Source organism: Macrobrachium nipponense, chromosome 47 (genome assembly GCF_015104395.2).
Source record: "Macrobrachium nipponense isolate FS-2020 chromosome 47, ASM1510439v2, whole genome shotgun sequence".
NCBI classification, from domain to species: domain Eukaryota; kingdom Metazoa; phylum Arthropoda; class Malacostraca; order Decapoda; family Palaemonidae; genus Macrobrachium; species Macrobrachium nipponense.
Genome location: NC_087222.1, coordinates 4,080,379 through 4,095,167, shown reverse-complemented (window position 1 = coordinate 4,095,167; position 14,789 = coordinate 4,080,379). Strand labels below are relative to the sequence as shown.

The window sequence follows — 14,789 nt, the reverse complement described above, 5'->3', positions numbered from 1 at the left end:
GTTCTGATGTTTTTGTATTTTCATTATATTCTTATTTCTTATATTTTATTAATTAAATCAGAGTTCCTTAGAAACGTCAAAATTGGAACCACTGAAAATGTGAAAGATTCTGACAATGTTTCTTTACTGCTTTGCATCCAAAGCTTGACAGTCTCTGCCAGTCGAATTTTGGACACTCGCACAAAACACGTCTGAAAGTTACCAACACCTTGCACTCTGGAGCAGGGCCTCATGGGCTGCTCATCAAGTGCCCATGTGTCAGAAGAGTGTGGCCTATACGTGGATGTGTCAGGATTGCTTGTGTGTGTGTCTCTCTCTGATATGCGGAACTCCATTTGGTGACATCAGGTTTTATTTGATTTAGTTTACTACTTTCAGGTTCTTCGTTCCATATACTCTGTCATTTATTTACAATGATTGTTTATATATATGCACCATGGTCACTGATAGGGATGTTTACATTTGCTCTCATCATGTGGACTGCTTCCTTGGCTTGCTTTGTTTCCTTTTATTCTGACAGGGGCAGGGATCCTACATTATTCCAATTTGTTTCCTTTATTGCACACTATTTATGGAGTCAAAACTTAATCTACCTGTTGTGAAATATTATTTTTGGGACTGTAACTTTTAATGGCTTCCATAGTCTCTAGAGTCGCTATAAATCACAAAACTGTCAGGAGTTCTTTGGTTATTTGGCCGATGTTATTGCACAGAACTCTGCTGTAAATACCGAGGCAGTATTGGGAAGAGAGAACTGGCATGTTTTGTCCTGGAACACTGCAGAATATCCCACTCCGTATTCTGATCTGGAACAATCCGTATATAGTGTAATGTGGACCTTTTCGACTCATGCGCTCTATCGTATGTTGTCTACGATGTTCTGGGGTATGCGAGTACTTTTTTTGATAAATATTTTAATTTCGTGCAAATATTTAAGTTTACCAACTTTGTCATTTTTGTTGGGGTGGTTGTGTAAATTATATATTGCATAATTATCATTTTTTATTTGTATATTTAATATTTGATATTTGCAAGTCGTCAAAGTTTACAGGTACCATGTCATGACATACTTTGTTATGTACACATGGCTATGCATAAATTTCCTTCTTCTTCTGTAGATGTAGATACTACAGTATATTTACCTATTGAAGATATTATTTTATTGACATGTTGTAAACATAATATTATTGGTTCGTATTCTCTCAGTAAGCGTTGTAATTCTCCCAAATTCCCAAGACCTTAACCCTCTTACGCCGATTGGACGTATTAAACGTCGAGTCAAAATGTCTCCCGTATGCCGATTGGACGTATCATACGTCGGCTCAAAAAAGTTTTTTTAAAAATTCGCGGAAAAATACTTATAGGCCTACCAGCCGAAAACTTTTGTATCACGCGCCTTGGGGGATGCTGGGAGTTCACGGATCAAGGCGTTGTTTTGTTTACAATCGCTACGCAGGCGCGCAAGCGTGAATTTCTTTCTTATCGCACTTAAAAGTATCTGTGACACATCTCGGAAATTATTTCGTCACTTTGACATAATTTTTGCACCATTTTAAATTATCCTTTACATGAAGTATTATATATGAAAATGTGACCAATTTCATTTAAAATACAACAAAAAAAAATACTCATGATTGTAGCTTTTATCAATTTTGAAATATTTTCATATAAATAACGATAAGTGCCAAAATTTCAACCTTCGGTCAACTTTGACTCTACAGAAATGGTCGAGAAACGCAATTGTAAGCTAAAATTCTTATATTATAGTAATATTCAATCATTTGCCTTCATTTTGCAACAAATTGGACGTCTCTAGCACAATATTTCGATTTATGGTGAATTTATGAAAAAACTTTTTCCTCACGTTCGTGCGATAACTCTTCCGATAAATTTTTTCGTGCGATTGTCCTAATGTTTGCACCCTTTTAAATTTGCCGTTACATAAAGTTTTATATATGGAAATATGCGCAATTTCATGCACAATACAACAAAAAACAACCCATGGTTGTAGCTTTTATCAGTTTCGAAATATTTTCATATAAATAACGTTAAGTGCAAAAATTTAAACTTTCGGTCAACTTTGACTCTACCGAAATGGTCGAAAAACGCAATTGTAAGCTAAAACTCTTATATTCTAGTAATATTCAATAATTTATCTTCATTTTGCAACGACTTGGAAGTCTCTAGCACAATATTTTGATTTATGGTGAATTTATGAAAAAAAAAATTTTTTCCTTACGTTTGCGCGGTAACTCTTCCGAAAAAATCAGAATTTTTTTGTGCGATTGTCGAAATGTTTGCACCATTTAAAATTAGCTGTTACATAAAGTTTTATATATGAAAATGTGCACAATTTCATGTAGAATACAACTAAAAATGATTGAAGGTTGTAGCTTTTCTCTTTTTTCGAAATATTTGCATATAAATCACGATAAATAGAAAAAAAACCACGTTCGGTCAAATTTGACTCCACCGAAATAGTTGAAAAACGTAATTGTAAGCTAAAACTCTTACGGCCTGGTAATATTCCGTCATTTTTCTTCATTTTGAAACAAATTTGAAGTCTCTAAAACAATATTGTGATTTATGGTGAATTTTTGAAAAATATATTTACCTTCACTCGGCGCGCCGATTCGCGGCCGCAAGTCTCCGAAATACGTACATCGCATTATCCTAATATTTGCTCCTTTTCATATTAGCCTTTTTATAGAGTTTCATATATCAAAATGTGTGCAAATTCATGAAAAATACAATAAAAAATAATTGAAGGTTGTAGCTTTTTCCATCTCCGAAATATGTGCATATAAAAAAATATATATATATAAATTTCGACATTCGGTCAAATTTAACTCGTCCGAAATGGTCGAAATCTGTAATTCTAATCTAAAACTCTTACAGTATCGTAATATTCAATCATTTGTCTTAATTTTGAAACAAATTGGAAGTCTCTAGAACAATATTTAGAATTACAGTGAATTTTTGAAAATAACATTTTTTTACGTCCGCTCGTTATGAATTCGTACATCATTTTGTGATAATATTTTTCTGGTGTTGCTTTTATTGTTTTACTATTTATTATATATCAAAATGATTGAAATTTAGTGTACATTAAAACGAAAAAAAAATGAACTCGTTAGCTTTGACCGTTTTTTGCACAGCGTGATTTGAATACAATTATCTATGAATTTTTTTTTTTTGCTACCATATATCGCATTATTTACATATGATAATGATATTATTTTTCATTTCTGATGATTGCATACTAAACTTCAGGCAATGAAAAAAAAAATGAGCCAAAAATGAACTCTTAATCTTCAAAACTAAGCGCGCTGTGATTTTTTGAAAAAATTATTTTTTCCGCTTCCGCGCTCACTCCAAACCAGCGCCGGCATACAGGAGAGGTTTTGATTTTTAGGGCTTCGGCGTAAGAGGGTTAAAGAGGTTACGAACTACATGATCAATCTCCGATGAAGAAATTAACATCTTCGCATCCTAAATTCCCCCTCTCCTATTCGCGTCCACAAGGCCCGAGAAGTCCCCCTTGGAGGAGGCAGACACTCCCAAGGAAGGAGGAGTTTTCCTGGCTGCATAGAACCGGAGCAAAGGAGGGAAGGCGAAAGACACTTTGCCTTGTCCCCCTCTTAGATGACAGCTATTCATCCTCATAGCGAAGAGCCTGCCAAGCTGCAAAGGATAGGACTAACTTAGGAAGGAGATAAACTAGGAGTGGCAGGTGCCAAATGGTCCGGAAAATAATCCTAAAGAAACCTCACCAAAGAAGTGTATGTTGAAGGAGGTTGAGCTGTGTCCTGCTCTAAATCCTGCTCTTGCCTTTCATTCTCCAAAGAAACAGGTGACAGGGGCGGTTCTTTCTTTTTTGACGGCGGCGTCTTACTCTTAAAGAAGGACTACAACTCTTCGAAGTGCTGTTGAAAAGGAAAGCCAAAAAGCCATCCATATGAAGATGAAGAAGGTCCACAGAGCTACTGATGTAACCTGGGAGTCAGCATAAATCCAATTGAGGGGTGCGATGTTGTGATAACTGTTTAACAGAAGCAGTTGGTAACTGGTTACCTACACTAGCGATGTTGGCGCCAACGTGAAAGTTTTAATTTTGGTCTGCCATGGTAATGACCCTACAGTTGAATAATTACTTGGTAAGACCCTGAATAAATTTATGCATTACTAAAAATATTAAACAAACTTGACTACAATATCATCACAGTCACTTCTTTTATAAATCACCAAAATTCCTGAGATAGATAACTTAACATTATATTATATTATATTGGCTGGTCTTTGTACTTGATTACAAATACGAATACCACAAGATGTCAGGAAAAATCTTAAGAAATACAATAAAATTAGTTATGATGCAAATGACTAAACAATAAAAGAAGGGAAAAACTATTGCATTTTGTATATTGATGGAACAGATATTTTTAAGCTAAGATTGATCACAATATAATTACAAACATATAAATTCTAAATTTTCTACCTCTTGCTTGGACAACTTGAGTGGGATAACACTTCTTTTGTGGAACAACCTTTCACAAGTCTAGCATCCCACCCATAGAGAATTTGCTCCACTCTTCCCTTTGAATACCCCACGTTCATTCAATTCACTCTTCCCTTTGAATACCCCACATTCATTCAAATCACTTTTGCTGTCATCATTGCTTACCTCAATTCCTCAACACCATTGAAATCACTCAATCATTGTCTTCATCTAGCATTTGCGATTTGGCAGTGCTCTTGCCTTTCCCCTTCCCTTCGCTTTGCTTCTTCTTGCCACCTTTTTTGTCTCTCTTTCCTTCTTATGTTGCTCCTTTTTCTCTTCAAATAGCCTTTCCTTCCTTTCTTTCATCTTCAAGTATCTTTTACAGTCTGATGTTCGCTCAGCAATTCCTGGAGGTGTTGTTGCAGAGGGAATCCCAGATGGGCCAGGTAAAGAGATGTCACTACTACTAAGTTGGTACTGAAGCCCACTTTTAGAGGGAATTGCTTGTGGGAAAGGTGCAATCTCACTAGCATCTGCCAGAGGCTGAGTTTCCCCAGCATATGGATTCCTCTCGGCAGGACACGGCTTAATCATCTCAAGTTCCTTCCATACCATATAAGACGTGCTTGGGGAACGACCTCGACCTAAATCAGTCTTCCTCGTTTTGTAAAGGGCTAATTCATCCTGTGGGACCACAGCCTCTAAACGTTTCAGCTGTGCTCTTTGTCCCATGATAAAACCTTGGTTGAAGATTTCCTCATAAGATGCATAAGATGTGGGTTCTACTACTGATGTAACTGTAGAGGTCTCCGGAAGTTGGACAGGAAAAGTATCCTCTTCTTTTTCTGCCGTAACAAACTCGGAGGTGTCGATGGCATTGTGGTTGAAAGGGACCAAACCTGTCGACCTGAATCCACTTATTATATTTTCAGGTATATTAACTTCTTTAATGGCCTTCAATAATACATATGGGAAATGTTTCTTTGGCATGTCCACGGATGAAAGTTTCCCCCAGACTTTATTATATGCCCTTCTGTACTCTGCCTTGAGTGGCTTCAATACAGACACATCAAGTGGCTGCATTACATGGGAGGAGTAGGGAGGAAGGTAGTAAATAAGGATTTTCTTATCGCGGGCAAATCTTAGCGTGTCCCAATATAAGTGGGTTAAGGAGCCATCCAGAATTAAGAGAACAGGTCTTCTAATATTCTTTTTCACAAGCTCATTTTCAAAAATGTTACCCAGCCAGTCATGAAACAGGTCTGCTGTCATCAACCCAGAATCAGAACACCCTCTACGGTAAGAATCTGCTTCCATATCATGGTGCTTCACATATACAGACACAGTTTTCCCTTTATTAATTATAAAAGGCCTCATGAGACTTCCATCAGCTGAAGCACAGCACAGGACAGTTATCATTGGCTTCCCCATTCCTGACACTTTACAACCAGCTTGAGTCCTCTTGTTATCACAAACCTCGTAAGTCCCGTCTTGTGAGCTGATGACAATACCTGTCTCACTGCAGGTGAAAACTCGCGATGCATTATATGGGCTTAAAAACCCATCTGCATTTAGGCCCTCAGCCACTAAAAAGGTTTGCAAATTTTGGAAAAATGTGGATATTGTTTTTGAGGTTAAGGTACCCTTCAACTTACCTAGATTTTCTGATAATTGGTTGGCCACCTCAGGGTGTCGCTTTAGGAATCTGTCTGTCCATCCATGAGTCGGTATATTTTCATTTGGGTAAATTTTCTTCTTCTTTTGATTAAGAGTATGCTGGACTACCAATAGCAGACTCTGTTTGATCTGAGGATGGCCAATCCTAGCCATCTCGAGGCACCAGTCTACTATCTCCCTTTCTACATCAGCAGGCAGCCATGGCACACCCATTTGTGGGCTCTTAACCAGGCCCAATCGAAAATATTTTATTAGAGTGGTACGAGATATTGAATATTTTCTAGCAATCTGACGTGCTGGTGACCCTGCTTCCAATTCTGCCAAAGCCTTTCTGATTTCCTCGCAAGATGCAACTTTAGGTGTCTCCAGAAGTTGGACAGAGGCGTCGATGGCATTGGGGTTGAAAGGGACCAAACCTGTCGACCGGAATCCCCTTATTATATTTTCAGGTATATTAACTTCTTTGATGGACTTCATTAATATATATGGGAAATGTTCCTTTGCCATGTCCATGGATGAAATTTCCCCCCCGAATTTATTGTATACCCTTCTGTACTCTGCCTTGAGTGGCTTGAATACAGACACATCAAGTGGCTCCATTACATGGGAGGAGTAGGGAGGAAGGTGGTACATAAGGATTTTCTTATCACGGGCAAATCTTAGAGTTTCCAAATTTAAGTGGCTCAAGAAGCCATCCAGAATTAAGAGAACAGGTCTTCTAATATTCTTTTTCACAAGCTCATTTTCAAAAATGTTACCCAGCCAGTCATGAAACAGGTCTGCTGTCATCAACCCAGAATCAGAGCATCCTCCATGGTAAGAATCTGCCTCCAAATCCTGGTGCTTCACATATTCAGTCGGAGTTTTCCCTTTATTAACTATAAAAGGCCTCATGAGACTTCCATCAGCTGAGGCACAGCACAGGACAGTCATCAAGGGCTTCCCCATTCCTGACACTTTACAAGAAGCCACAGTACCCTTTTTATCCCAAACCTTGGAAGCCCCATCTTGTGCACTGATGACAATACCTGTCTTATTGCAGGTGAAAACTTGCGATGCATTATCTGGGCTTAAAAATTCATTTGCATTTAGACCCTCAGCCACTAAAAAGGATTGCAAATTCTGGAAAAATGTGGAGATTGTTTTTAAGGTTAAGGTACCCTTTTTTTTTGAGGTTATGGAAGCCCTCAAGGGACCAAGATTTTCTGGTATCCGGTTGGACACCTCAGGGTGTCGCTCCAGGAATCTAGCTATCCATCCATAAGTCGGTAGATTTTCATTTTGGAAAATTTTCTTTTTCTTTTGATTAAGAATACGCTGAACTACCAATGGCAGGCTCTGTTTGATCTGAGGATGGCCAATCCTAGCCATTTCAAGGCACCAGTCTACTATCTCCATTTCTACATCAGCAGACAGCCATGGCATACCAAACAGTCTTGGGACACTATCCTGGTCCGATCGTAAATATTTTACTATAGTGGAACGAGATATTGAATATTTTATAGCAATCTGACGTATTGACATCCCTGCTTCCGCATCTGCCGCAGCCTTTCTGAATACTATTTCTCTCTTTTCTTCTTCTGACAACTTCTGTGGAACGTGCACCTCTGACTCTCCTTCTGTATCAGGATTCCCCTCTTCAACCTCCAAGCCTCCTGAACCTTCGGGAAAATTTGTCCCTGTATGTTCAGCCATGACTCAAAGCCTATAAAATAGAGAAAAAAAGTGGACATTAGAGGATTGCTTAGTCCATTCTATGACTGCTCTCACGATACAACCAAATCGCTTATACAAAAATATATGCAATCGAATTCCTTTCACACTTTCAATATTAGTTTAGACCTAGGGTTGCCAGACGTCCCAATTTTCTGGGACATGTTCCGATTTTAATCCTTTTGTCCCCTGTTCCCCTTTGACCATTCTGTGACACCCGTATTGTCCCGATTTTAGTTCACCATAATAATTCCTACTTGAAGTGAATGACTACTATGTCACTTGCTATGACTATCTTCAGAGGGGATTTCATCTTCAGAAGGTTTTGATCACTTTCCATGGAAGTTATTGGATACTCTTCCAGCATGGGAACAAGTCCAATCATCTTGTCGTGTTGAAAAACGAAGGTTGAAGAACTGACACAAACATCCTTTTCTGGGCTCGGCCGTGTCGCTCCGTGAAATATGTCTCCTTTAGCACTGTTTCTAGTAAAATATTGCTATAATACCAGAGAACTGCTAAATTGGACATGTCAGAACTCTCTGACTCGCTCACCTATATAAAAGGTGTCGGAATAAACCTGGGGCGAGTGTTAAACACTACCACAGCAACCCCTCCAATTAGCCTTTTCCTCATCAAAAGCCCCTAAATACGGGGAGCTGACCCATAGGTCACACCCTGCTACCCCGTTGAAGGCGTCTGTGACGTCATACTTTTCGATAGCCACCTTGCGTTTGCACGCTCGTTTAGAGCTCTCTGTTGTTTAATCTTATTTTGTGTTAATTTTTCATTATGGATCGTCAGTCTGCCTCTTCACCCAAGTTAAGTACTGGTTCCGCATTTGACAATATTTAGGGAGTGAATTTGCCTTTCGTTTTGCCTTTATTTAGGGTTTTGTTAGGCGTCTCTTGACCGTAGCGGCGGCGAGTCACCATTACGGCGTACCCTTGTATTGTATCGGTTTCGCGTGGGCATCCATCCTGCTTGTACCGTGTGGTATTTCAGTACATATTTTATTTATTTATGTCTTGGGTGGCAGTTTTAGGTCGATCCTGTCTTTGCTTTTCTTATGTTTTTGTTATTTTCATTATTTTCATGGTTTTGCACGGGGGTCTTCCTTCGAGCACGTGTCTTTGTTACGTGCTTCGCCGTATTCCCAACGTTATATTTTATTTTTATGTTTGGTATATTTCATTCAGTTATTTTTCCCTTATTTTCTTTTCGTCTGTCTACTGTTTCATATCGTTATGACAGTAGACAAGTTATGAGTTTCCTTTTTGCGCCCACCGTTATCGGGTGGCCTTCATAGCGGTTTTATATTTTACGAGATTTTATATTCATATGTCCCCCCCCCCTTGTTAAAGCATGATTTTCTTTTAGCTTTAAGTAATTGATTTTATTTTGTCTATGTATATGTTGGATGTTATGTCGGTTAGCCTACATAGGCTGTCCCTGCGTTTTCCTCGTGATCCATTATCCGCGGGGATACGCTGGGTCATATGATCGTCACCCCATCAGTCCTCCTTTCCTCCCCCTCACGTGGGGCTCCTAGTAGTTTGGTGCTCCTAACGCTCAGGTTGTCACTGACGACCGATCCGAATCAGCGGAGGGGGGGTGTAGAGGGTCCTCCAGGACCTTAGGTTTGTGGGTGTCGCTTCTCAGCCGACCTCATGTGTTGATGGTTGCTCTGCGTATTCAGCCTCGGTTTCCGTGGATTGGTTGCACTCTGCTTCTTTCGGCTCTCGGAGCTTACATCCATCCGCCTAACACATTCCCTCCCCGCTTAAGGCGGGTTTTGATTCCGGCTTCTCCGGTAGTCGTTGAGGGCTATGTTTACGGAAGTTGCTCTTCCGTGGGCGAAGATAATGTATTTGTTATTTTAGTTTTTATTATCTCTTTGTTTTGCCACGGAACTTGGAAGTTCATGTGGCCGTCCCAGGATACTACGTGTATCCCTCCCGGGGCATACAGTTCCGGGTTGATTTATTTCTTACACAGTTCTCGGGACATACAGTGGTCCCCCTATACTCGCGGGGAATGCGTACCAGACACCCCAGCGAATAGTTAGAATCCGCGAATGTTTGGAACCCCCCTCTAAAAATACTCATAAACTCCTATCCTAAACATGTAAACACCAAAGTATCCCTAAAAAAAACCATCCTTCATCAAATATACATAAAATATCCTATTATGGTTCATATTAATCTTTGAAATATTATTAATACTGTTTTAAAGTAAATCTTACATTTTATGTTTATACATAAATACATACTATGTACGTACTGAATGACTTAGTTACGTATGTGAAAATAATTCAGTCCCCCCATAAGTATTCAGTCATGCACGTTTTCTTTCATACTGTTACTATTTGAGACATCCATTTTCTTTTTACAAGGGAACACTTGCATGTGAAATCACAAATACCAAATGTCTACTTAAAGTATTATTCTACATCAAATATACCATTGAATTGGTATTATTAATATCATTTTAAAGTAATCTTAAACATTTTACCATTAGAAATATATAAACAGCCAATAGCAGAGGATGAGATGAGAGACGAGAGAGAGGAAGAGAAGAGCGAGAGATAGAGAGAGAGACGAGAGAGAGAGAGAGAGAGAGAGAGAGAGAGAGAGAGTGTTATTGTTTAATCTCATTAAACGTAATATTATTTGTAAACTAGTACTGTATATTATTATTTTACCATAAAATGTAGTAATGTCCTTAAAGATATAGTACTTATACATACACTTCCAGCCCAAACAGAGGGCGAGAGTTACCACTAGCGCATGCTAGTATCTCGTGTGGAGAGAGAGAGAGAGAGAGAGAGAGAGAGAGAGAGAGAGAGAGAGAGAGAGAGAGAGAGAGAGGGTTGTCCTTATTTAAAAGAGTGAAATGGATAGATTATTGTACTTCTTTAAAATACTATCACATGTGAATTTTGAGATTAGTTATATTATTATTATTATTATTATGCAAAAATATTAATAAACATACACATGTACCATAAATATTATCTCATATATATCAGCAAAAGAGAAAGAGAGAGAGAATCTCAATGATCCTTAGATGGCAACACTGGATTTGACAGTTGGAACCCAGCCACAAAGCTGGCTACGTAACAAGACACAGGGTTACATAATTCTTTTTATTTATAAACTAAAATCTTGCTAATTCACTTTAGTATTTTCTTTAATGAATTTATTATTACTGCTGTTTACATTAATATTGATATTTGAAAACTTAGTAAAATCATCATCCAAAAACATACATCACTTTGAGAGAGAGAGAGAGAGGAGAGAGAGAGAGAGAGAGAGAGAGAGAGAGAGAGAGAGAGAGAGAGATTATCGTAGTATTTGTAAAATACTTTCACATATGATTTTTGTAATTACAGTTATTATTATTATTATTATTTGAAAATATTAATAAACATATTACGCATATATGTACCATAAAAATCTCTCATCTCAGTAAAAGAGAGAGAGAGAGAGAGAGAGAAGAGAGAGAGAGAGAGAGAGAGAGAGAGAGAGGGGGGGGGGGTGGAAATTTTCTTTCATGCCCACTTGATGACAGCAAGAAATCAGCTCCTTCCCCCTCCGGTCACTTGATATGTATATCTGAGTTTTTTTTTTTTAGAAAGAATCTGACGGGTGGGATTTCCTTCATTCTTCCATAATTTTTTTAAATTTATAAGCTAAAATCTTACTAATTCACTATGGTATTTTCTTTAATGAATTGATATTATTGCTGTATAAATTAATAATATGATGAAAATAGTAAATCATTTATTTATCATAAAAAAAAAACACATACATCTTTGTAGTAGAGAGAGGAAGAGAGGAGAGAGGAGAGAGAGAGAATTATTATTTTTATGTGATATTTAAATTTATTGAACTTACTAATACAGTATTAATCAAAATTAATATTTGAAAATTAGTAAATCATTTTTGTATCATAAAAATGTATTTAGTCATGAAAATAAACATCAAAATACACTAATTAGTGATTATTTTCGTCGGAAAATTCCGCGAATAGGCGAGTCCGTCCGCGAATAATTTCTAGATAGGTTCCAAAGAAAAATCAGCGAATGTGTGAGTCCGCGAATCCGGAGAACGCGAATACGGGGGGAACACTGTATATATATATATATATTTTTTATATTTTTTCAGTCCGGAATGCTCCGGCATATTACATTATTAACCCTCTTACGCCGACTGGACGTATTTTACGTCAACATTTTTGTATCCCGTGTGCCAACTGGACGTAATTTACGTCAACTTAAAAAGGTTATTTTTAAAATTCGCAGAAAAATACTTATAGGCCTACCAGCCTAAAACTTTTGAATCATGCGCCTTGGGGGATGCTGGGAGTTCACGGATCAAGGTGTTGTTTTGTTTACAATCGTTACGCAGGCGCGCAAGCGCGAATTTCTTTCTTGCCGCACTAAAAAGTATCTGTGACACATCTCCGAAATTATTTCGTCACTTTGACATAATTTTTGTACCATTGTAAATTAGCGCTTACATGAAGTATTCTATATGAAAATGTGCGCATTTTTATGTAGAATACAACAATAAAATACTCATGATTGTCGCTTTTATTGGTTTTGAGATATTTTCATATAATTAACGATAATTGCCAAAATTTCAACCTTCGGTCAACTTTGACTCTACCGAAATGGTCGAAAAACGCAATTGTAAGCTAAAACGCTTATATTCTAGTAATATTCAATCATTTACCTTAATTTTGCAACTAATTGGAAGTCTCTAGCACAATATTTCGATTTATGGTGAATTTATGAAAAAACTTTTTCCTTACGTCCTCGCGGTAAACTCTTCCGAAAAAAATCATACATGCGATTGTGGTAATGTTTGCACCATTTTTTAAAATTAGCCGTTATATAAAGTTTTTATATATGGAAATATGCGCAATTTCATGCCACAATACAACTAAAAAACAAACCCATGGTTGTAGCTTTTCTCAGTTTTGAGATATTTTCATATAAATAACGGATAATTTGCCAACCAAAATTTCAACCTTCGGATCAAACTTTGACCTCTACCGAAATGGTCGAAACAAAAAACGCAATTGTAAAGCTAACAAAACGCTTATATTCTAGTAATATTCAAGCATTTACCTTCATTTTGCAACAAATTGGAAGTCTCTAGCACTTATATTTCGATTTACGGTGAATTTATGAAAAAAACAAAATAAAATTTACGACGCAATTCCGCGCCGGTAACTCTTCTGAAAAAAATCATACATGCGATTGTGGTAATGTTTGCACCATTTTAAATTAGCCGTAACATAAAGTTTTATATATGAAAATGTGCGCAATTTTATGTAGAATACAACAAAAAATAATTGAAGGTTGTAGCTTTTCTCTTTTTTGAAATATTTGCATATAAATCACGATTAATAGAAAAAAAACCAGTTCGGTCAACTTTGACTCTACCGAAATGGTCGAAAAACGCAATTGTAAGCTAAAACTCTTACAGTCTAGTAATATTCAGTCATTTATCTTCATCTTGAAACAAATTCGAAGTCTCTAGCAAAATATTTAGATTTATGGTGAATTTAAAAAAAAAATCTTTCCTTCCCTCCGCGCGCGGATTCTCCGCCACAAATCTCCGAAATACGTACGTCCCATTCTCGGAATATTTGCTCCATTTCATATTAGGCATTTCATAGAGTTTTATGTATGAAAATAATTGCATATAAAAAATATATATATATAAAATTTCGACATTCGGTCAACTTTAACTCGTCAGATATGGTCGAAAACTGCAATTGTAAGCTAATACTCTTACAGTATAGTAATATTCAATCATTTGTCTTCATTTTGAAAGAAATTGGAAGTTCTCCTTAGGCAAATAATTTAAAGGATTTTTGGTGAATTTTTGAAAAAAATATTTGTTTACGTCCGCCCGTTACGAATTCATGCATTATTTTGTAGTAATATTTTCTCAGTGTTGCTTTTATCGTTTTACAATGTGTTATATACCAAAATGATCGCAATTTAGTGTACATTACAACGGAAAAAAAGTAACTTGTTACCTTTAACTGTTTTGCGCACAGCGTGATTTGAATACAATTATATATGAAATTTATTTATATATGATAATGATAATTTTTTTCATTTCTGATGGTTGCATACTAAACTTCAGGCAATGACAAAAAAAGGAGCCAAAAATGAACCCTTAATCTTGAAAACTAGGCACGCTGTGATTTTTTGAAAAAAAATATTTTTTCTGCTTCCGCGCTCACTCCGAAACCCCTCCGGCACACGGGAGACAATTTTTTATTTACCGCTCCGGCGTAAGAGGGTTAACATAAGTGTCCTAATAATTTTGTGCAAACGTTCTTATGTATTATTGCACTTACAGGCCACCCAGTGTCTGGTTGCCGGCTGTAATGCTATTCTACAAGATCCGCATGGCCACGATGTTTGCTGGGGCCATGCCCCGTGCGCAGTGTTGCTGAAAAATTCCGTAGTCTGGCATCATGAAAACTGCTTTGCCTGCTACGACTTGGTGCAACAGGTTACCTCTTCGGTAAGTTACCACACTGCATGTTCTATGCATATTGCGTTGAAATTATATTACACTACTTGTGCTAATACAGTGTGTAAAAAAAGAAAAAAGAAAAATTAATTACATTAATTAATAAACATATATAAGCATAATGATCAAAATATAGTTATGTAATTTACTCGAAGATGACATATTCTTTGCATTACAGGCGGAGCAGTCTGTTAAGGATGCTGCACTCTCCACCTTCAAGATCTGGGTTGGAGGATTTGGACGGAACGTAGGGAAGGCTAAGCCGTATATACTATCTCGAGATATGGCAGCTTTGATCTTCCCAGCCGGGAAATCTGCCGGATACATTGACCCAG

The 14,789-nt window shown here is 37.3% G+C and overlaps 1 protein-coding gene across 1 annotated transcript in view; it reads right to left on the bottom strand.

Annotated features, from left to right (window-relative positions):
• Positions 1-14,789, bottom strand: part of LOC135204675 (uncharacterized) — a 283,920-nt gene that overhangs the window by 51,245 nt on the left and 217,886 nt on the right. The window contains exon 2 of the mRNA XM_064234830.1: positions 4,685-7,883. Coding sequence (XP_064090900.1) covers positions 4,730-7,873 — 3,144 coding nt within the window. The 5' untranslated portion in view covers positions 7,874-7,883 and the 3' untranslated portion in view covers positions 4,685-4,729. The remainder of the gene's footprint in view (positions 1-4,684; positions 7,884-14,789) is intronic.